Here is a 25,161-nt window from a genome sequence, read left to right on the forward strand (position 1 = left end):
TATTACATCCCCAGAACTTATTCATCTTAGGCTTGTACCTTTTGACCTTTGATATTATCTGTTCTTTGTTTTTGTTTTTATTTGACTTTTCTAAAAGGTTTGTAGTGATACCTAACATAGTTTTTATTTGCATTTCCCTAGTAACTAATCATGTCAAGCAACTTTTCATTCACTTGCCATTCATATAATTTCTTTGATAAAGTATATTTTTTAGTTTTTGTGCCCATGTTTTAATTGGATTATTTTTTATATTGAGTTATGAAAGTTCTTTATATTCTAGATACAGTAATTGTATTAGTTATCTATTGCTAGGTAACAAATTACCCCAAAATTAGCAGCTTAAAACAACATTATCACAGTGTCTGTGATTCATGAATCTTCAAACAGCTTAGCTGGGCCTTCCAGCTCTGGATTTCTCACAGGGTGCAATTAAGATGTCACTGAGGACTAGTCATCTAAAGGCTCAGCTGGGAGTGGATCCACCTTCAGTCTCACTCAAGTGGGTTTTGGCAGAATTCCGTTTCTCAAGGGACTGAATTGTCATTGTTGGACTGAGAGCCTCAATTCCTTGCTGAGTCCTGTCTTGGTTGCTTGCAATCTAGGCCTCTCCATAGAGTAGCTCACAATATAGTAGCTCTCTTCAAGGAACCAAGAACAAGGGGAAGAGAGTGCAGAGAAGATGGAAGTCACAGTTGATATTAGGTTAGCACTGTCCTCCAAAAATCCGTGTCTACCCATAACCCGTGGTTATGACTTTATTTGAAATTAGGGTCTTTGCAGATGTAATCAAGCTAAGAGGAGGTCATTCTGAATTAGAGCAGTCCCTAAATCAAAAAAGAACTGGTGTTCTTAGAAGAGGGAAATTTTGACAGATATACACAGGGGGAACACCATGTGACAACTGAGGCAGAAATTGAAGTGATGCGCCTCTAAGCCAGGGAATGCCAAGGATTGCCAGCAACCACCAGAAGCAAAGGAGAGACAAAGAAAGATCCTCCCCTAGAGCCTGAAGGCTCTGAAGAGAGAGCATGGCCCTGCCAAAGTTTGGTTTTGGATTTCTAGTCTTCAGAGTTCTGGGATAACACATGTCTGTCCTTTTAAGACTGTAGTTCACGATACTTTTGTTATAGTGGCCTCAGGAAACTAATATATGGTCTTTTATAACTTAATCGTGGAAGTAACATCTCATCAGTAATTTCTACATATTAATATGAAGTTATTAGGTCCAACCCACACTCAAGGAGNCGTAGGAGTGGGATTGTTGGATTCTACAATAAGTATATGTTTAAACTTCTAAGAAATTGTCAAAATTTTCCAAAGGGGTATCCCATTTGCATTCCCACTAATACTAAATAAGAGTTACAGATGTTAAACATTTACAGCATTTGGTATTATCTATTTTTAATTGAGATATAATTGACATATAATATTACATAAGTTTCATTGTATAACATAATGCCTTGATATGTGTGTAAATTGCAAAATGATTATCATATTAAGTGTAATTAAAATCCATTGCCACACAGTTATACAGTGTGTGTGTGTGTGTGTGTGTGTGTGTGTGTGTGTGTGTGTGTTTGATGAGAACTTTTAAGATCTACTCTCTGAGCAACTTTCAAATAAATGATATATTATTTCTAACTATAGTCACCATGGTATATATTACATCCCCAGAACTTATTCATCTTAGGCTTGTACCTTTTGACCTTTGATATTATCTGTTCTTTGTTTTTGTTTTTATTTGACTTTTCTAAAAGGTTTGTAGTGATACCTAACATAGTTTTTATTTGCATTTCCCTAGTAACTAATCATGTCAAGCAACTTTTCATTCACTTGCCATTCATATAATTTCTTTGATAAAGTATATTTTTTAGTTTTTGTGCCCATGTTTTAATTGGATTATTTTTTATATTGAGTTATGAAAGTTCTTTATATTCTAGATACAGTAATTGTATTAGTTATCTATTGCTAGGTAACAAATTACCCCAAAATTAGCAGCTTAAAACAACATTATCACAGTGTCTGTGATTCATGAATCTTCAAACAGCTTAGCTGGGCCTTCCAGCTCTGGATTTCTCACAGGGTGCAATTAAGATGTCACTGAGGACTAGTCATCTAAAGGCTCAGCTGGGAGTGGATCCACCTTCAGTCTCACTCAAGTGGGTTTTGGCAGAATTCCGTTTCTCAAGGGACTGAATTGTCATTGTTGGACTGAGAGCCTCAATTCCTTGCTGAGTCCTGTCTTGGTTGCTTGCAATCTAGGCCTCTCCATAGAGTAGCTCACAATATAGTAGCTCTCTTCAAGGAACCAAGAACAAGGGGAAGAGAGTGCAGAGAAGATGGAAGTCACAGTTGATATTAGGTTAGCACTGTCCTCCAAAAATCCGTGTCTACCCATAACCCGTGGTTATGACTTTATTTGAAATTAGGGTCTTTGCAGATGTAATCAAGCTAAGAGGAGGTCATTCTGAATTAGAGCAGTCCCTAAATCAAAAAAGAACTGGTGTTCTTAGAAGAGGGAAATTTTGACAGATATACACAGGGGGAACACCATGTGACAACTGAGGCAGAAATTGAAGTGATGCGCCTCTAAGCCAGGGAATGCCAAGGATTGCCAGCAACCACCAGAAGCAAAGGAGAGACAAAGAAAGATCCTCCCCTAGAGCCTGAAGGCTCTGAAGAGAGAGCATGGCCCTGCCAAAGTTTGGTTTTGGATTTCTAGTCTTCAGAGTTCTGGGATAACACATGTCTGTCCTTTTAAGACTGTAGTTCACGATACTTTTGTTATAGTGGCCTCAGGAAACTAATATATGGTCTTTTATAACTTAATCGTGGAAGTAACATCTCATCAGTAATTTCTACATATTAATATGAAGTTATTAGGTCCAACCCACACTCAAGGAGACAAGATCACACATGGGCCTGAGTAGCAGGAGGGATCGTTGGAAACTATTTCAGAAGCTGCCTACCTCAGTCTGAGATAACTGCAGTCCTGGCCCATACCTTGATTGCCACCTGTCGGAGACTCTGAGCAGAGGACCCAGTTAAGGGGAGCCCAGATTCAGAACCTGCAGTAGTAAACATTATTTTAAGCCCCTAAATTTAGGGGTTCTACAGAATAGCCAATATAGATGTATAGTACGCAAATATTTCCTCTCTGGGGATTCCATAATCTTTTTTTTTAATTACTGCTTTTTAAAAATGTTTATTTTTGAGAGAGAATGAACACAAGCGGGGAAGGGGCAAAGAGAGAGAGGCCGAGAGAGAATCCCAAATAGGTCCATGCTGACATCACAAAGCCCAACAAGGGGCTCCATCTCATGAACCTGAGATCATGGCCTGAGCGAAACCCAGGAGTTGGATGTTTAACTGACTGAGCCACCCAGGTGCCCGGTCTTAATTTTCTTGATAGAGAACAGAGTTTTAAATTTTTATGAAGTCTAGTTTGTTCATATTTGTCTTTGATGTTTCATGATTTGGTTGGCTTGCCTAAGAAATCTTTGCTCAAATGAATGTCACAAAGATTTGCTTTTTTTTCCAGACAAATAATTTTGACTAAAAATCTGTTCTAAGTTAATGGTATGTAGTGTGAGATCTAAATCAAGATCAATTTTTAAAAACAAGGATGTCTAATTATGCCAGCATCTCTTATCATCATTAATGTCTGTAATGATCTATACTGATAACTCTTCTTTCATTTCTAATATGGTAATTTGTGTTTTTTCTTGATGTGTCTAGCTAGAGATTTATAATTTTTATTTATCTTTTTGAAAAACTGGCTTTTGTTTTATTTTTATCCCATCTATTGACCTTTGTTAAATTTTGTTTTTTACTTCCTTCTTCTTACTTTGGACTTAGTTTGCTTTTATTTATTTATTTTTGGCCTTATTTAGAAAATCTTTTCTGATAGAAGCAGCTGTAAATTTCTCTAAATACTGCTTTAACTATGTTTCACAAATGTATGTCACAAGAACATTCAGTTCATGCCATTTTCTAATTTCATTAGTGATTTTTTTCTTTAATCCATGTGCTTTTAAATGTGTTGCTTTATTGGCAATTATTTATGGATTTTCCAGATATAATTTTCATTTTGACTCCAAATTTTTAATCTTATGGTCAGAAAATTTACAAATGTCAGTTACATCAGGGTGGTTGAAAGCTTCTATATATTTACTGGTATTCAGTATGTTCTCTTACTGAGAGAAGAGTTAAAATCTTTATGATGATAGATTGGTATCCCCTTTGAGTTCTGTTAGTTTTGCTTCATGTATTTAAAGATCTGTCACTACGTTTATTTGCAGTATTTCATGACCTCTTGAGGAACTGACCATTTTATTATTATAGAATAATATCTTTCTTTATAAGCTCTTATAATACTCATGTATTGATGTCTCCTTAGTCATACTAAGTCAACACACACTTCTGTTTTCTTTTAAATCATATTTCCATTGAATATTATTTTCCATTGTTTACCTGTAATCTGTATATGCCTTTATTTTTAAAGTTATTTCCTTGTAGGCTCTTGTCTTTTAATTGGAGTTTTTTTTTTTAAATGTTTTATTTCTAGGAGAGAGAGAGAGACAGCGTGAGCAGGGGAGGGTCAGAGAGAGAGGGAGTCACAGACTGAAACAGGCTCCAGGCTCTGAGCTGGCTGTCAGCACAGAGCCCGATGCGGGGCTCGAACCCACGAACCGCGAGATCATGACCTAAGCGAAAGTCGGACGCTTAACCGACTAAGCCACCCAGGTGCCCCTTAATTGGAGTGTTTTAAACTGTCTTCATTTAATGTAATTATTAATATGATTGGATATAAACATACTTGTTTTCTTGCTACTTGTTTTCTGTTTGTCCCATATATTCTGTGGTACTTTATAAAATATTTTTTCCTGACTTCTTTTAGATTGAATTATTTTGTTTTGTTTTGTTTTATTTTAATATTGTATTCTTTCTTTCCTATCGGCATATTGTCTTTTCCTCTGTGGTGTATTGTTTTGCATTTCTAACATATTTCAGTCTACTCTCAACTAATATTATACCACTTTATGTCTAAGTTAATCTTACCAGGGTCTTATATTTTTCTCTTCCATTCTTTGTGTTGTTATCATACATTTATGTCTATCTATTCTATGGATGTCACAAATTTATTCTTCACTCAGTATATTTTTAGACAGCTATTAGGAGAAAAGTTCTTTTATTTACCCACATAGTTACCACTTACGATACTCTTCTTCTTTTGGGTAGATACACATTTTCATTTGTTATTATTTTCCCTTCACCTGATAAAATTCTCTCAACATATTGTGGTGCATGTCTGCTGTCATTGAATCCTCTCAACTTTTAAGTATCTGAAAATTTATTTTACCTTAACTTTTGAAATATATTTTCACCATTACAGGCTGATAATTATTTTTTTCTTTTTTTAATTCAATATAATGTATTGTCAGATTGGCTTCCGTACAACACCCAGTGCTCATCCCAACAAGTACCCTGCTCCATGCCCATCACCCACTTTCCACTCTCCCCCACCCCCATCAATCCTTAGTTTGTTCTCTGTATTTAAGAATCTCTTTTGGTTTGCCTTCCTCCCTCTCTGTTTGTAACTCCCCCCCCCCTTTTCCCCATTGTCTTCTTAAGTTTCTCAAGGTCCACATATGAGTGACAACACATGGTATCTGTCTTTTGTCTGACTGACTTATTTTGCTCAGCATAACACCCTTCAGTTCTATCCACGTTGCTACAAAGCAAGATTTCATTCTTTCTCATTGCCAAGTAGTACTCCATTGTATATATAAACCACATCTTTTTTATCTATTCATCAGTTGGTGGACACTTAGGCTCTTTCCATGTTTTGGTTATTGTTGAGAGTGCTGCTGTGAACATTATGGTACATGTTCCCCTATGCATCAGCACTCCTGTGTCCCTTGGGTAAATTCATAGCAGTGCTATTGCTGGGTCATAGGGGAGTTCTATCGTTAATTTTTTGAGGAAACTCCATACTGTTTTCCAGAGCGGCTGAACCAGTTTACATTCCCACCAACAGTGTAGGAGGGTGCCCGTTTCTCCACATCCTCGCCAGCATCTAGAGTCTCCTGATTTGTTCATTTTATCCAGTCTGACCAGCGTGAGGTGGTATCTCAATGTGGTTTTGATTTGTATTTCCCTGATGATGAGTGACATTGAACATTGTTTCATGTGTCTGTTTGCCATCTGGATGTCCTCTTTGGAAAAGTGTCTATTCATGTCATCTGCCCATTTCTTCACTGGATCATTTGTTTTTCGAGGGTGGAGTTTGGTGTGTTCTTTATAGATTTTGGATACTAGCCCTTTTTCCAGTGTCATTTGCAAATCTTTTTCCCATTCCATTGGTTGCCTTTTAGTTTTGTGGATTGTTTCCTTTGCCGTGCAGAAGCTTTTTATCTTGATGAGGTCCCAGTAGTTCATTTTTGCTTTTAATCCCCCTTGCCTTTGGAGATGGGTCAAGTTAGAAATTGCTGTGGCCAAGGTCTCAGGGAGGTCGTTTCCTGCTTTCTCCTCTAGGGTTTTGATGGTTTTCCATCTCACATTCAGGTCTTTCATCCATGATAATTACTTTTAAAGTCATTTTTGAGTTGTCTTGAGGCTTGCATTGTTTCCAGTGAGAAGTCAGTTGTTATTCTCATCCTTTTTCTCCTTTATCTGATATGTGATTTTATTTCTGTTTGGTGTTAAGATTTATTGTTACTAGTTTTCAATAATTAGATAGCGTTATGCTGTAGTTGTGTGTGTGTGTGTGTGCGCGCGTGTGCACGCGCACACACTTTCCTTGCTTTCCAGCTTTTCAGAATGCAACTGTACAGTTTGTATCAACTTTGGGTAATATTTGTCCATCATTTCTTTTTTGTTTTTTTAATATTTTTTTCATTTCACTTTTAGAGCAAGAGAGAGCATACACAAGTTGGGGAAAGGGACAGAGGAAGAGAGAGAGAATCCTAAGCAGGCTCCACACTCAGTGCAGGGGGTGGAGGGTGGGGGCCCAGTGCATGGCTCAATCCCATGACCCTGGAATCATGACCTGAGCCAAAATCAAGAGTGGGTCATTCAACTGACTGAGCCACCCAGGTGCCTCCTGGCCATTATTTCTTTAAATATTTGTATGTACCTCCCTGGCTCTTTTTTTAGGACACCAAGTAAATGTATGTTAGACTACTTTATATTGTCTTACAGGTCACTTAGTATATGTTCGTTTTTTTAAGCCAGCTTCTCCCTCTCTGCTTCATTTTGTTTACTCCATTTTTTCAAGCTCTTGTTTATAAACATTGGGGTTACCACCAACTCAGAAATAGAGTGTTGCTCATGGATAACCAGAAGTGTTTCCTTCTTAATTCTCTCGTAGATAAAGAGAGATACTGATTTATCATAAAAATGTTTTTGCATTCAAGGAAATAGTATCATAGGGAAGTAACTTTTATAAGGAAGGAAGAACAGCATGGTTTTTTAAAAGTTTAATAAAAAGTCATAATTTTCATGAATTCATTACTTTCAGAAATGGCAGGAGTACCTCCCTCATTTTCTTCCTTGTTTCATGTTTGTTTACCTATAAAGAGTAAGGCTGGGAAGTAAGTTTGCCCTGAAATCAAAGAAATTGCTTATAATAAGCTCTTTCTGATTGTGATACCTGTTAGAGTGTATTTTATGAACTGATAAAAGAAATGCTCCCTTAAATTTTAAATTCTAGTTACTCTGAGCCCTGAGAGACTCATTGATTGATAGTAAGCAAATACAAGTCTTTATATAGAGAGAGTTGATTGAGTTTATTTTGTTACTTAAATTTGTTAGAAAAATTATAATGTAACCTCTTGTTTAAAATTTGTACTTTTTTATAAAAACAAAAATTATACCAGTAGTTTTATTTAGTACTATGATTATGTTTATATACTTTAGATATTATTATCTAAGAGTAATTTTTTAATGAAAATTTAAAATTAATAGAATTAAATATGGAGAATTTTAAAAAGAATAATATTGGAATAGGAAGACCTTTCCAAATATGACATAAGGGGCACCTGGGTGGCTCAGTCGGTTAAGTGTCCAACTTCGGCTCAGATCATGATCTCATGGTTCGTGGGTTTGAGCCCCGCCTCAGGCTCTGTGCTGACAGCCAGCTCAGAGCCTGGAGCCTGTTTCAGATTCTGTATCTCCCTCTCTCTCAGACCCTCCCCTGCTCATGCTGTCTCTCTCTCTCAGAAATAAATAAAACATTAAAAAAATTCAAATATGACATAAAATTGAAGAATCATAAAAGAAAATATCAATAAATTTCAACTACATGAAAATCAATTATTTGAATATGACCAAAAAATACCTACCATAAACTATATCAAAAAATACATGAGAAATAGGAAAAAATATTTTCAATTCAGAGCTAATTTCATATTAATTTCTAATATATTCCAGGATACTCATAGCATTATTTGTAATAGTAAATTTTTGGAAACACTAAATGTCCCTCAAGAGTAGTTCATCTAAATAAATTATGGTATATCCACAAATTAGAAAACTGTACAACTGTTAAGAATGAAGCAGTATATATGTATATAAAACAGAGCTCACAGAGCAGTGTTGGCACATAGTGGGCTTCCAATATGTATGTGTTGATGAATTGACGAGTTTTTAAGTAAACAGAAACAATGTCAAGCGTACTTTGTGTAGAATGCTATCATTTGTGTAAAAAAAAAGTATATTCCTATGTGCTAATATGCATGTAGTACAATGGAATATATACAAGAAAGTAGCAAGTTAGCAGAAGATTTTGGTGGATGAGAAATGGGAGAGATAGTAGGCACAAAGGCAGAAGGGTAGGATATACCTTTTGGTATCTTCTGAATTTTGTTAACAATGCATTTTTAAACTTTTTGAATAACTAATACTTGACGTAAAATACTGTATTTGCAGGGATGAAAGTGAACCTGCCCAAATACAAGATTTAAGTGCTGTTAAGCCTGATGGCTGGCTTGATGATGAACCAAAATTTATTCCAGATCCTAATGCTGAGAAACCTGATGACTGGTAAACATTCATCTTCAATTGTCAATTTCATCCATTTCTTACTTGCTTTTTGTTACTAGTTCATATGACTGACAGGAGATACTTGAGGTTAATGTATTTGCTTTGTTCTAATTTCCTAAGGAATGAAGACATGGATGGAGAATGGGAGGCACCTCGTATTTCTAATCCAGCATGTAGAATTGGGTGTGGTGAGTGGACACCTCCCATGATTGATAACCCCAAATACAAAGGAGTATGGAGACCTCCAATGATAGATAATCCTAACTACCAGGTAATAACCACTTCTTCAAATTCCATAGTAAAGTGTAAAATGCTGTGATATTTCTATTATATATCTAGTTATTGATAATGCTATGTTAACTTTTAGAAATTTGATTTGTAATAGCATACTTTAGCTATCTTAAGTCAAAGAAAGGGCGCCTGGATGGTGTTCAGTTGGTAAAGCATCTGGCTTTTGGTTTCAGCTTATGTCATTATCTCAAGGTTTGTGAGTTCACACCCCACATCGGGCTCTGCACTGACAGCACAAAGCCTGCTTGGGATTCTCTCTCTCCCTCTCTCTGTCCCTCCCCAGTTTGTGCACATTCACTCTCTCTCTCTCTCTCTCTCTCTCAAAATAAAGAAACTTAAAAAAAAAATCAAAGAAAATAGACTCCAACTAATTTATTTAAAAGAATTTTTATTTTTTTATTTTTTAAAATTTTTAATTTATTTTTGAGAGTGAGAGAGAGAGAGAGAGACAGTGTGAGCAGGGGAGAGGCAGACACAGAATCTGAAACAGGCCTCAGACTCCAAACTGTCAGCACAGAGCCTGACGCGGGGCTCAAACCCACAACCTGTGAGATCATGACCTGAGCCAAAGTCGAGCGCTTAACTGACTGAGCCACTCAGGCACCCCTAAAAGAATTTTTAGTGTTTATTTATTTTTGAGAGAGAATGAGAGACAGAGCGTGAGCAGGGGAGGGAAAGAGAGAGAGAGAGGAAGACACAGAATCTGAAGCAGGCTCCAGGTTCTGAGGTGTCAGCACAGAGCCTGACGTGGGGCTCGAACTTATGAACCATGAGATCATGACCTGAGCCAAAGTCAGACACGTAAGTGACTGAGCCACCCAAGTGCCCCTAATTTATTTTAAAAAATCAAGTATTCTTGGAGTGCCTGGGTGGCTCAGTCAGTTGGGAATCTGACTCTTGATTTCAACGGGGGTCGATCTCCCACAGTTCGTGGGATCGAGCCCTGTGTGGGGCTCTGTGCTGAGGACATGGAGCCTGCTTAGGAGTCTCTCTCTGCCCCTCCCCTGCTCATACTCTGTCTGTCTTTCTCTCAAAATAAATAAACTTCAGGGCCCCTGGGTGGCTCAGTGGGTTAAGCGTCCAGCTCTTGATTTCAGCTCAGCTCATGATCACAGGTTCATGAGTTCAAGCCAGGCATCAGGCTCTGCACTGACAGTGTGGAGCCTTCTTGGGATTCTTTTTTACTCCCTCTCTCTCTGTTCCTCCCCTACTCGTTCTCTTTCTCTCTCAGAATAAATAAATATACTTTTAAATAAAGAAACAAACTTAAAAAGAAATGCAGAATCTCAGGTCTCAAACCTACTCAATCAAAATCTGCATTAAAAAAAATGTAAAGTATTCTTGGGGTGCCTGGCCAGCTCAGTGCATAGAGCATGTGACTATTGGGGTCATAAGTTCAAGCCCCACATTGAACAAAGAGTCTACTTTAAAAAAATGTAAAATATTCTTTATGTTATTTTCTGGGGGAATAATATTAAGAACTAAAGATCAGTCACTTTATACTGTATTTTTCTCTGTTAATTGATGATCACTCTGCAACCAATTTCTAGTTTAGAATTAAATACAAGAAATGAGTTCTGATCAGGAGGCCTCACATTGTACATTTTAGTAATTGATACCTGTACTTAATTAATGTGCTCCTTATTTTTTGCTGTTATTAAACTTTGGATTTTTTTTAAAAATTTTTTTCTTTATTTCTGAGAGAGAGAGAGAGAGACAGACAGACAGACAGACAATGTCAGCAGGGGAGGGTCAGAGAGAGAGGGAGACACAGAATCTGAAACATGCTCCAGGCTCTGAGCTGGCTGTCAGCACAAAGCCCAACGCAGGGCTCAAACTCACAAACTGGGAGATCATGACCTGAGTCAAAGTCAGACACTTAACCAACTGAGCCACCCAGGCGCCCCTAAACTTTGGATTTTTTACAATATGAATTGGATGTCTTTTCAGTGTACTGAGATTTTTGGGTCAAAATCTCTATATTATCCATTTAACCCTATAGTTTTATCTAATTATTCATTGACATTTTCTAACATTTATTATACATATGCAGTTACATATTCTAATTGTTTCCTCTTTTTTATAGCATTCATCACAGAATGCTTATTTTGGTAACTTCTTTAATATCTGTGTCTTTCATTACTTTAAATTTAATAAAAGAAGAACTATGTCTTTCTTGATCCTCACTCTATCCCTAGTATCTGGCATAGTGCCTGGCACAGGATAGACATATATGACGGATGAGTGAGTGAGTGAATAATAATATTGTCGAATTTTTTTGATTTGGCTGAGTTTAATCATTTAAGATTTAATGGAACTTTTATGTTGAATTTTTTTCCGAGGTGCAGCATAATTGATAATTGATGCCCATCATGGGTATATGTTAAAGGAATGGATTCATATTTACCATACAGTAATCTCTCTGTTTTGGGCAATATTAATGACTTTTTACGTTTAATAACTTTGCTAAATGTAAAATAAATTTGTATAAAGTAGTATCACTTACTTGTGAAATTTAATTACTCAAGGTTCTATGTGTGTTGAATTTTCACTTTGTGGTTTTAGAGTTTTAAGTAAGTTTTATTCATAGGGAATATCGTGTACAGAATGAGAAGAAAAGTTTTTATTTCCAATGACTTGCTGATGAATTAATATCACAGCAAGATTTTCTTTCTTCTCCAAATAATACTGCTGATTTTGTTCAACAGCAACAACTTCTTGAATAGCATTTATAATGATATTATTTTATTTGAACATGTCTTTAAATTCTTTTTCTTCCAGGGAGTCTGGAGTCCTCGAAAAATTCCTAATCCAGATTATTTTGAGGATGATCATCCATTTCTTCTGACTTCTTTCCGTGCTCTTGGTTTGGAGCTTTGGTCTATGACCTCTGATATCTACTTTGACAATTTTATTATCTGTTCGGAAAAGGAAATAGCAGATCGCTGGGCTGCCGATGGTTGGGGAGTGAAAATAATGATAGCTAATGCTAATGAGGTACAGTATTTACTGTAGAGTAGTGATAGGACTTCGTCCTGGTTATAGCTTATACAAATGGCTCTAAAAGGTAAATAAATACACAGTCATTACTAAATGCCAAAGAAATATACTTAAGTAATTTTATGTAGATAAAATACTTAGCTTTATTATATTATGAAATAGCTTCATCATGAGCTATATAATGAATTGTATGTGTGTATATCTTCACTCATTAAATTATGATAGCATAATGTGATTTAATTGCTTACTTGTTATTTATAAGGAAACTACTTAATATCTTTGTCACCTTGTCAATTCAAGGCCTAAGTGGTAACAGTAATCTAAATATTATTCTTTATTCATTGTAACTACTTTTCACTTTAAAGGAGTACAGAGAACTTTAAAATTTTTTATTATTAAATTATGTTCCAGTATTTTTTACCTAAATCTTAACAGTATTTAGAAACAGTAAGCTAAATATTTCAACACAATGCATCTTGGACAATGTATCTTTAAAATCAAGTTCTGTAAAGAAAAATACCTTACATTTGGTTTCTTTGGACATTAGCAAAAGCCATCAAAAGAATAGGTACAGAGATTTTTCACTTAGAAACTTTCTTAATTAAAGCATTTAATGAATTTATATTTTATTTTAATGAAACAATTTCCTCACTGAAGATTATGTATGAAATTTGCTAATAAAGAAAAGAAAATACAGTAATTCACAGGTTGCTCTTGTTAATATGTTCTTTAAAAGTACAGCATGAGGGGCGCCTGGTGACTCAGGTGGTTAAGCAATCCAACTCTTGATTTTGTCTCAGGACATGATCTTGTGGTATGGGTTCGAGCCCTGCATTGGGCTGTGCTGACAGCACAGTGCCTGCTTCGGATTCTGTCTCCCTCTCTCTCTTTCTCTCAAATAAATAAATAAATGTACAGAATGCATTATCAGAGCATTATATACTTCTAAATAAAAGAGATAATGCATCCATAGAGAGTCGTTCTGTCCTGAAGTTTACCAAAAAATAAAATTGTCATAATTCTTGCTGGTAGGTTAGTAATTTCTACCTATGTAGTAACATATCTTCTACTACAAAGTCTCAAACAGTGATACAGGCTAATAGAGTTTAAACAGTGCAGTGTATAAGATGGGAAAATAAAATATTTTTTGCTTAGAAGTTCATCATTTCTTAATATGAAGCACCTACATAAAATAACTTGTTTTTTTGCAGGCTGTATTTCCTCATGAATGTCTATGGAATCTGAATTTCACATCTATGCCTGTTTCCTCTGCAGCCTGGTGCACTTAAACAGTTACTGGCGGCCACAGAAGAGCGCCCATGGCTGTGGCTCGTTTATCTTGTGACGGCAGCGCTTCCAATAGCATTAATTGCTTCATTTTGTTGGCCAAGAAAAGTCAAGGTAAAGAAACTGAATTTCCTTCAACTTAAAATAAATATCTTAGTATGTAGGAGTTCTGTGAATTGAGCAAGTGATTTCTTAAAAGCAATAAGCTAAATAAATTTCCTGTAAGTTTTTTACTGTGTTCACTATGCTTAATATCAGTTATTGCAAAAAAAAATAAAAACTTTAAAAAAAATAGGGCTTTGCTTTCACTAAAAATAGCTTCTGTTAAACTACCACAGAAAAAATATGAAGATTCAGAGTATAAGAAAACTGACATATGTAAACCACAAACAAAGGAAACAAAGGGAGCACTAGAGCAAGAAGTGAAGGAAAAGAAAGCCGCCCTGGAGAAACCAGTTGAGTTGGAAGAAGAAAAAAAGCAAAGTGATGGTGAAAGTCTTGAAAAAGGTAGGATAATGATAGCGAGTTGTAACAGGAGCACTCCCCCCCCCGCCCCCCTCCCCCCGCAAAGCTCCTAAAAAGAGTAGATTATCTAGTAAACACTAGATGTCGCACCTGCTAATTTTCAAATATGTACCTTCTGAATCCCCAGGAGCACATGCCTAGGGCAGAAAGGAGTGATGGCCCCTGTCTGGGTTTGTGCCCCGAGCAGCCATTGCGTATAGTTTTTGTTCTCTAGGAAGAAAGAGATTTAGCTGTCTTTCAGTTGCTTTGGGGCCTGAATCCAGTGTGTCCTAGTTTTTTGCAGGGACTTTTCTTACCTCCAAGAATGTAGATGAAATGAGAGGTACAGAGAGCACAGCTTCTGAAGGAGAGGACTAGGTTTAAGGCAGGTGATTGTGGCAACAAAATCAATAGCAAGTCTTTAGTTTTTATTATTATTTTTTTTTACAAATAGTTTGTCAAATTAGTTTCCACATAACACTCAGTGCTCATCCCCACAAGTGCCCTCCTCCATGTCCGTCCCCCCACTCCCCTACACATCCATCAGTCCTCAGTTTTTGTCAGTATTCAAGAGTCTCTCATGGTTTGCCTCTCTCTCTCCCCCCACCATTTCCCTCTTCTTCTCCCCCTTGTTCCTCCGTCAAGTTCCTCCTAATCCTCCTATACGTGCAAACATATGATATTTGTCCTTCTCTGCCTGACTTATTTCGCTCAGCATAACACCCTCAAGGTCCATCCATGTTGCTACACATGGCCAGATTTCATTGTTTCTCATTAGCAAGTCTTTAGATAGGGAAAAATCTGTTAGAAGATGGCTAACAGGATTGATAGGGGAATTCCAGTCCCTGCCCAAAGACACCCATTCCGGGTTTTCCTTACCACCTCGGGTTTTCCTTCCCACCCCACTCGCCACAGAAACAGACTATGAATTGTCACCTCTGCTAATGCACTGGGCTCAGACCTCAGGAGAATGATCTCCTCTGAGCCCACCGGTGTAAATAAATCTCCTGCCTTCCAAGATCTCTGAGTGCCGCTTGGCTCTTCCGCCGGGTTATCCAGACCAGAATCCATAACACTTTCAGTGGCTGTGGTTCATCAGATAGTCTATCATATAGAATGAATAATTTAATGTCCCAAAAGGATTGCTGAATCATATATCCCCTTCCCGCCGTATACTAAACTCCTAAGGATGTTAGAACTGAAGAACTGAGGCTTTTGGGTGGGTCTCCTTTGAGACTTTCTTTTGCTCATCTAGGTAGAAATAAAACTATTGATATTTGCCAGCTGTCCCAAGTCAAGTTCCAGACTGAGTTCCCTTACAACTTTAACTATGTCGTGAGCACTGTTTTTAACTTAAGAGTTGATAAGGGAATTGACTAAAAATCGTACTCTCAAAAAAAAAAGCACACACATGCATATTTCCATATATATATATATGTCCATATGTGTGTCCAAGTGTATACACATACACAGATATATATTTGCTTTCATATTACATGTAACCTAAATGCTTATGAATTTCTTAAACCTGTCCCTTCCCTCAAAAATGTTGATTTATTTATAAAATGTGGTAAAATAATGAGTATTTGTATTAATTTTTAGAAATTTCTAATAGTAGAAATTGCTTTTAAATACTGGAATTTAAATAAATCTCCTTATTATATTTAATACTTCTCAGTAGCAAAATTCTAACTCAAGTCTCTGCCTGTAATAAAAATCTATATTCTAGAAGAGGAAGGTGAACCTGAGGAAAAGAGTGAAGAAGAAATTGAAATCACAGAAGGACAAGAAGAAGGTAATAAATCAAATAAATCTGGATCAGAGGATGAGGTAAGCAGCACTTTAACAGAAGATACAACTATTTTTTTTTATATATGATTGTTATCCATAAAGAATTATTTTAATAAAAGCAGTCTGGTTTGTAGAGAATTTTTTGCCACATTTATCCCAGGTTTCATAAAAGCCTCCATATTGTTTTTAAAATGTACCCATAAAGAAGGCAAGAAAACACTATAATTTATATCACCTTAATGCCTAATAAGAAACAGCATGAAGTAAGTGTGGGGTTTACAAAATCCAGAGAGCTGCATCTGTAAAATATTATGACTTTAAAGTATTCTGTTGAAAATTATTATAACAGACCACTTGAATATTTAAAAAGTATTTCTGTTTATTACAGGGAAGTTTTCTTTATATCTTATTGTAAAAACGTTCTTTTTGTCTGAAAAGCTTATTGTCACATTTTGTAATATTTCATTCATTGGGTAGTTGAGTACTATCTGCCTGATATGGTGGGGTTTGTTTGTTGTTTTTTTTTTCCAAATCTTTAATGAACTAGTTTTCCCATTAATTTGATCTGTTTCCCCCTTTTTGTATCCTGATATATAATAGAACTTTGCACAGTGCCTCTTTTTATGCAGTTATGGAATCAGAAACCATCCAGGATATGATTCAGAACTTTCTCTTTTTGCCCAGCATGTACCAAAGGCCTATTTTCTCTCTTTGGTAGCCCTTAGGAGCAACCTGATCTTATCCCAGTCACCATCCTCACCAGCCTTATTACTCATTAGTAATAAGTAAAAGCACAGTTTTGCCTGGCCTGCTACATGTGATAACATAAAGTTTCTGTCTTGTATGTTTGAAGAAATCTCTCACACTTGTTTCATTGTTATTATTTGTTTTCTAAAGGTTATTCAGTATGTAGACTTGGTGACTGGTCTTAATTGCCTTGTGAGTTTTGGGGGGAACATTAGTATGAATATTCGTACTTAGAGGAAGCTGGGTGAAGATAATTTCTTCCAGGACAGAGTTTTAAACAATCATTGTTTCACCTGTCACTCTCTTAATAATAATACTTGCAGTCATTCATTTCATTCATTTGAATATGTATCTAGTTATATTTTGCTTCACAAAATATTTTAAAATATTTAAAAATATGTGCTTTTAAAAATATCTTGGGGCACTTGGGTGGCTCAGTCGTTTAAGCATCCGGCTCTTGATTTTGGCTCAGGTCATGATCTCACAGTTGTGGTATTGGGTCTATGCTGGGCATGGAACTTGCTTAGGATTCTCTCTCTCTCTCTCTCTCTCTCTCTCTCTCTCTGTTTCTGCCCCTCCCCTGTGCTCTCTCACTTTCAGGGGAAAAAAATTGTCTTTTACTTTTCTGTCAGTGAGCTAAAATTAGCCAATTTTTTGTATAGTAAGACCTTGAAAAGTAATGTGTTTTGTATAACACCATATAATACTTTCATTATTTATTTATTTATTTTTAGAGGGTAGATGGCAAGTGAGTGAGGGACAGAGAGAAAGAGAAGGAGAGAGAAAGAGAATCCCGTGAGAGTCAGACAGAGAGAAATAAGCAGGGCTCACCTGACGCATGGTTTGAGATCACCCAATGCAGGGCTTGCACTCACAGGATCCAGGGGACTCGAACTCATGAACTGTGAGATCATGACCTGAGCTAAAGTCAGATGCTTAACCAACTGAGCCACCCAGGCACTCCTTTCACTATTTTATTTTCTTACACAAGTTTAATTTATGTATGAATGCTTATTCTAGAAGGATAAGGAAAGAAAAACCCCAAATTATAAATCTGATGTTTCCCTACCCCCCTTCTAATTTTTCTCAAAGTACTGTGTGCCAGAAGTTCTGAAAAAGTCTCTGTAAATCCAGCTCAGCAATTTGTTACTTATGGAACTATTGTGATGAAGTTAGTGTTTAAGATCCCACAATGAAAATGTCATACAACCTTGAGTTAACTATAACACTGAGATTAAATTCTGAATGATAAAATCATGAATAGACTTGTTAGCAGTATTCCTTGTCAGATGCATATTTGGTAAGCAGAGTTATTCTAAGATGTAATCATGCCAAAAGATGAACAAACTAAAACACATTAATTTATGTACACATTTTTGAGCAGTTTCATGAATTAAAGAACACATATAAGGTAGCATTTGTTACATTTTAGAGAATAAGAAATATGTTATTTACTACTACCTACTAGTTACCCACTATATGAAAATAAACATTTGCATAATTCTTTCTCCTAGATGAAGGAAGCAGATGAGAGCACAGGATCTGGAGATGGGCCAGTGAAGTCAGTACGCAAAAGAAGAGTACGAAAGGAATAAACTATATTCAAGTATTTTTAATTCCTGAGCGAGATATTTGGCATTCTAAAATCAGTGTGCCAGAACTGAACTTGAGTCAATCTGCACATTTTTCTAATATCTAGCAATGTTATTCTTTTAGACATTTATTGTAGTCTTTCTTTTCAGGAAGAGAAAAAAAAACTTTGAAATTATCTGGTCTTTGAATTTAGAATAAAAAAAGAGTGGCACGTTACATATCAGATTTAAGAGAATAATATCTTTAGACGTTACAGAGTTATAATAGTTTGGAGAAAGAAGTTTCAGGTTGTACAGAGCAAAATAACATGCAGCAGATTTACTGCTATTGGAAAATCAGTTACTGGAATTTCCTCTGAAAACAGCCATATGACAATATAACCGGTAGTTGTATAATAAAAACAAGAGTGTGTTCTGTTGTACAGAGCTAAGCGCAATAAAGTTTCTGTGTGCTTGTTTGATTCTTTCAACAATTGAAAGTGTTGTATGTGGCCCCCATTTGCCTAGTTGTGTCAAATTATAGTTATGGTCTATTGTTCACTTAAATTACAGATTCCTTTAAAGAGGTGCTTTGTTGATGAGTCAACAAAACAGCAATGTCTAAGTGTCATTCACAGAATCAAAGGTTAATAGTGCAGCATATTTTACATTTGAATACAAAGATAATCGGTTCATCAAAATAAAATGGTGTACAGATGTTTTTTAAGCTTTTATAATTGTTTTATGCCAGAATGACATACCCTACTCAGAAGATTGGTTATACATACATTGCTCTTGAAAATAAAATTTAAACATTCTTTCTTCTTTAAATTATACCCTCTTTAATAGGAAAATTATTGAGCGGGAGCTTTAAATTATTTTCTTCTTTCTGGTCATTAAGAAATTCTAGTATCAATCATCATGCTTTGTATTTTTTTCTTGTTTTTTCCTGAAATTCAAATCCATTTTAAGTCTGTTATCTCATCTGGCTTCAAAGCTGTCTCTAAGGTAGATGGTAGATATTGCTCCTCTTTTTAAAGTAGTTATCAGAAAACACACTATAATTAGGGGAGCTGTGTCAGTCCATTTAAAATATTTTAAAACCTTTTTATGTTTAGGTAACAGGTTAGGCCCTTTGGAAGAGGATCTGAATCTTTGAGACCACAGAACCACTTTAATACGAACTTTCACACTAGCTGGGTAATATTTTGGATTTCTTCATGGACATGTACACCCCCAATCTTGGGCAAGCCCCAGCTAAGTTCCCGTACAGCCTGCTTCCCACTATTACAGTTAGAGCATATGTGTGAGTAAAATAAGTCTCTTACTTCTTTTACTAAAATTAAGCCAAACAGCCAGCAATACTATTCACTCCTTATTTTAGAAAGTGAAAATAAGTGCTTTATTCTCATGCTGTGTACTGACTTTCATAAATTGGTGGTAAAAAATCTTAATACCTAGTTAACCATATTTTGTGTTTATTTAATACTACCTGAACTTTATGTTTAAAAAAAATCTTGCAAGGACTGTTTCTTGCTTTGTATTTGGAATGTCCAAATGAACTGGACATATTGAGTGATTCTAGAGGAGAATGTTTCCGAAAGTAAACTGCTACTTCTGGAAATAAATCCTTAAGTTAATGGAAACCTTCTAGCGTGACAAGTGTCTTGTACGTGAACATTTATTTCTAAATATTTATTAAAGCTTTTTTTACTTTCTTGGTTGCAGATTCATTGTAACTTCAGTGTTTGGTTAAACTCCATGAGCTTGCAGCGGTAGCATCTGAGCAACCAGAGGTGCCAGCTCACTGCTACATCCTGTTGGATGTACCCTCTGTGCATGTAGCATGGCTGATAGGTTTAACCAAAACTTAAAACTCTTACATGTGTACTAGATCCATGCAGTAGACAAAGCACAGAGTTTTCCTTTTACCACCCTAATCTTTCTTTAAAATGACTTAAATTTTATCCTTTTCTCTAATATAGAAAAATAAGTATATTTTGCTTTTCTTTATTTTAATTGGCCTTTTTAAAGGCTTTTTAACTTGACCAGGCTAAAGTAGCTTCCTTTTTCTTGAATATCTTAAAAAAAATTTTTAAGATATTTTAATTTTAATTAATTATTTTAATTTTTTTAATGTTTTGTTTATTTCTGAGAGACAGAGAGAAGCAGCACGTGAGCAGGGGAGGGTCAGAGAGAGAGGGAGACACAGAATCGGAAGCAGTCTCCAGGCTCTGAGCTAGCTGTCAGCACAGAGCCCTATGAGGGGCTCGAACCCACGAACTGTGAGATCATGACCTGAGCAGAAGTTGGACGCTTAACCGACTGAGCCACCCAGGTGCCCCTTTAGTGTGTATTTATTTTAAAGAAGGGACAGATAGTGTGTGAGCGGGGGAGGGGCAGAGAGAGAGGGAGATACAGAATCCGGAAGCAGCCTCCAGGCTCAGAGCTAGCTGTCAGCACAGATCCCTATGCAGGGCTCAAACTCATGAACCATGAGATCATAACCTGAGCTGAAGTTGAAAGCTAAATGGACTGAGCCACCCAGGTGCCCCTCTGGATTATCTTTTTTTTTTTTTTTTTTAATGTTTTGTATCTATTTCTGAGACAGAGGGAGAGAGAGGCAGAGTGAGCAGGGGAGGGTCAGAGAAAGGGAGACACAGAATCGGAAGCAGGCTCCAGGCTCTGAGCTGTCAGCACAGAGCCCATGTGGGGCTCGAACCCACAAACCGTGAGGTCATAACCTGAGCCGAAGTCAGACGCTCAACCAACTGAGCCACCCAGGTGCCCCTTGATTATCTTTTTAAGATAGCCTTGCTTCCATTGACCATTTCTCTAGGAAGACACATATTACTAGAATTAGGAGACTTTTTGAAGTGTCAGGACACATTTGCAAGAGACACAGGATAGAACTGCTTACATCTTACAATTTAACCCCTAACAGTGAATTTAATGTATCTTAGAAATTTAAATTCAAAAATAGTTTTGTATTCAATGAAAGCCATATTACACTTTAAGCATCTAAAGTTTTTTCATTCTCTTCAATCGTGCCTATAGTAGGATTTAGGAGTGAACTATCACAGGGCTAAAATCAGAGAACTACTCAAATCTCATGGAAATGAGTAAGATCATTTCTACATTAATTTTAATATCCTCCCAAATTTTAGCTTCCATGGATTTCCTTGGTATGACAGCTATGAAGAGTTCAGGAAATAATCCTTAATCCAACATGTCAGATGGGGTAGGCTGATGAGAGAGAAAATGCATTTGAGAATGCCTTTGGAGTTTGTCTCTGGAAATGCAAATGCATGGAAGAGAACATGGGCAGTACGATGACTGGGTCTTGTAACGCCTACCGTAGTATCTTCCCACAAAGGTGGAGTTTGCTAATTGAATACAATTTTACATTCTCTGTGAAATTTGGGAATATTCTCAAGTTTTAATAACTTAAACTAAACATTTAGTACTAAACATTTAGTAAGCCATCTATAAATAGCATATAGAATCTAAAACAAGGTAAGGACATTATATATTGATTGTAATGTTCTTAAGCCTCTTTCCCCACCCATCAGTATCCACCTCCTTTATAAGGTAAGTTAGATCCTAAGGCCAGTATAAAGTTCCTGTTATGGTAAACTTGGGTTTAAATGCCATGAATCTCTATGATTTAAAGAGAAATAAACTATAGTAGTGTTTTTCAGATAGAGTAGCTAAGAGGCAGTTAAGTCCTTCTCTATTCTGATTCTTTTTTTGTTTACACATTTTTGAGAGAGAGACAGAGTACGAGTGGGAGAGAGGAGCAGAGAGAGAGCTCCCTGAAACAGTCTCCAGGTTCTGAGTGATCAGCACAGAGCCCTATTCATGAGCCGTTGAGATCATGACTTGAGCCGAAGTTGGATGTGTAACCAACTGAGCCACCCAGGCGCCCCATCTCTCTTAGGATTCTTAAACAAACTTGAATGTAATGACATTTTCTATTGTTTCATAATTTGCAAGTTACTTTAAGTAATCTCTTGGTCTTCACTGGTAATTTTGATTTCAGACTGAAGAAATACCTGCAGACAACCACTAGAGGGTGTTCCCTCAAGAGAGGGAAAAACAATTACTGGCAAAAGTAAAGAAAGGTTTTATTTTCTAAAGTATTACAATCAATTTCGCTTTGCTTTGGACCATAAAGTTAATTTTGGATTCTAAAATTCACCTCCCATTTTTCTTTTGAAAAAAGTACTAGATCAAATGGAAGAGTAATGGATAGGGACAGAAATGTGATATTATAAACTGATAGGGGTTACACATTTAGATGCCTTTATTTTTCTGCAGAAATTTTTGTTGCTACAATTTAAAAAAAAATCTGTGAAAAGCAAAAGTGTTTTAAAGTTTGACACCAAAATTCATTTGGCAACCAACCCTGACCTCCCTGGCAGGCTTCTATACAGCATTGATCATACTAGTATTAAACACATGCTATATAATGACTTATATAGCATTAATCATTTAGTATTAAATTCATATGTTTGCTACAAAAATGTTAATGTGTTTGATTACAGGTGCATCCCCAAACCATATTTATAATACTTTACGAAATCTGAAAAAATCCAATTTCTGAAGACCTGATCCCAAGAATTCCAGATAAGGGACTGTGATCTAGAGTTAACTTGCTATAAAGTCCAAAGGGAATATAAAGAGGACAAATTCTGGTTAGTATGTTATCAGTATTGAGGGAAGTCCTACTGGGAGCAGCTGAGGAGAAGGGATATGCTGGTTTTCTCTACCAGCATTTCTTCATCATTCCACCAGCATTTAAGCTAGAAGATTTACAGAAAAAAGTATTCTGACACTTAAGACAGTGAGGACAACTATTCTAGCTACTATAATAGGTGCCCAAGACAGGGTATGGGAGAGATACTTCGCTCAAGTCCAAATACAGCAAAGTATTTAAAGTCATTGAGGAGAATGTGGGGAGGGTTCATCGATGGAAAACTGCTAAGAGGAGACATCAAGGGTAGGGGAACACTTGCTAAACTGACAATGTGATTCTTGCTGGAGGCAGACCAAGGTGATCAGATACTGAGGGTGGGGGAATCCTCTTAAAACTTAGCAGGATTCTTTCAAAAACTGGCATAGTCAGGCTAAAGACAGGGCTTATGATGAGGCCCAGCTGAAAAGGTCTGCTTACAGTTTGGTCAAAGAGAGAGTCTGTCAGAAGCTAGACCCAGTTCCTGTGCACACCGTTTACATCTCTATTTCTAGTGCAGAAATTAATAGCCTGAAGTAGAATATTGTCATAAGGAAAACAACATATGGTATTGGGTTTAGCAATCACATGACAAGCAGGTAGGACTTATAGTTCAGTAACATTTTTAAAAAATGTTTTTAAATGTTAGAAAGAGAAAGCACATGAGCTGNAGAATGCCCAAGCGGGAGCCATGCTGTCAGCACAAAGCCCGACACAGGACTTGAATCCACAAACCAGATCATGAGTTAAGCTGAAATCAAGAGTCAGACCTTTAATTGACCAAGCCACCAGACTCCCCTCAGGTAACATTTTGTCACCTACTGAGATGATAGCTCTATGGGTAGCAGTTGGAGAAGTCAGAATGTGAAATGAATTGCCTGGTCCTTGATGCTTTTAGCAAGGCATCACAAGAAAGAATTTACTAGTCTTCGAGCAGAGCTGGAATAAACACCAGTATTAGGAACCTCAAAGGATTAGAAAAGCCAAGTGGTTCTGTACCCTGAATAACAGAAAAAGGTCTAAGATTGTTTTATTTTTGAAGTGTGGGAGGTGGGGGGTGGGAAGCCCAGCACGACCTCTCCACCACTTGGTTAAGCCAAACAACAGGATCCAGGCCTGCCTTGACAATCTGGGTGTAGCATCCCCAGAGCAGCCTTATTTTCAGTTGGTCTCAAGGCAGCCTCCATCAAAGAGAGGCAGGGTCCTGTGACAAAGAAAGCATACTTTGAGAATTTGGTCTAGAAAAGTGCTTGATTATGGTTCCTAACAGGTGGAACTAGAAACATGTAGACCAAAAGGCTAAATTTTTGAGGGAATTTTACTGCCAAAGAAATGTGAGCTCGGCCTTAAAACAATGGAAACCAAGCTCATGCCAGCAATAAGTGAACTGTTTTCACATCTCCCATAAGGCGCACACTCCTAGCCTCTACTTAGAGCCGTGGAGGGAAATGCATAAGGAATAACTTTCCAGAGTGGAAGCCATTGAGGGTAATAAACAAGGGGTTCCCCTGCCAGAGAGCAGAGTCAGGATCTGATCAAGGAACTTCTTTCTCCACCATCAGACAGACTCTTCTCAGGGTCTCCCAAGAATATCGCACGATTGCTTTGAATCGATGCATTCCCTTTATTCCTTTCCAAGTTGAGAGTTTTATTTGGGTTTCCTGACCTCACCACATTATAAGTGGGAAGAAGTGAGGGTGAGAGCAAATAATTTGCCCATCAGTTTAGACGTTGTCACACTATTTGGAAGCCACATCTAAAACTGATAGACCTTAACAGAGATCCTAGATTTTGAGATGAATCAGTGACTGGGAAGGAGGGGTTGAGTATGTTCTGTGTGCAAGAAGGTTGTACAGAGACTTAATAGCAAGAGAAAAGGGCTGTGGCTGAGGCTGCAAGTCACTACCCAAATCCTCTATGTACTTTTATGGTAAGACAGTTGTAGCTGGAATATGGCTTCCAGCCAAAGACTACATTTCTCAGCTTCTCCATCTAGATTTAACGAAGTCTCCACGCCACTGGAATGTGAGAAAAACCTATGTGCCAGGCAGGCCCAACCCTTAAAACCTTGCAAATGTGCACCATGAAGGCATGATTGAAAACGGCAGTGCTATGCTTCAAGTCCCTGAATCATCATATGGAGCATAGTCCGCTGGCTTGCAATACTTACCTCACAACCATTAGTTGGGA

At 36.9% G+C, this 25,161-nt stretch overlaps 1 protein-coding gene across 1 annotated transcript in view; it reads left to right on the forward strand.

Moving 5' to 3' along the window:
• CLGN (calmegin) overlaps nt 1-18,698 on the forward strand; it is a 54,897-nt gene extending 36,199 nt beyond the window's left edge. The window contains exons 9-15 of the mRNA XM_077755948.1: nt 8,932-9,045; nt 9,166-9,316; nt 12,118-12,333; nt 13,612-13,737; nt 13,962-14,130; nt 15,857-15,957; nt 18,180-18,698. Coding sequence (XP_077612074.1) covers nt 8,932-9,045; nt 9,166-9,316; nt 12,118-12,333; nt 13,612-13,737; nt 13,962-14,130; nt 15,857-15,957; nt 18,180-18,260 — 958 coding nt within the window. The 3' untranslated portion in view covers nt 18,261-18,698. The remainder of the gene's footprint in view (nt 1-8,931; nt 9,046-9,165; nt 9,317-12,117; nt 12,334-13,611; nt 13,738-13,961; nt 14,131-15,856; nt 15,958-18,179) is intronic.
• Nucleotides 18,699-25,161: the final 6,463 nt, after the last annotated feature.

The sequence above is a fragment of the Crocuta crocuta genome, unplaced genomic scaffold (assembly GCF_008692635.1).
Source record: "Crocuta crocuta isolate KB4526 unplaced genomic scaffold, BGI_CrCroc_1.0 scaffold112, whole genome shotgun sequence".
In the NCBI taxonomy this organism is placed as follows: domain Eukaryota; kingdom Metazoa; phylum Chordata; class Mammalia; order Carnivora; family Hyaenidae; genus Crocuta; species Crocuta crocuta.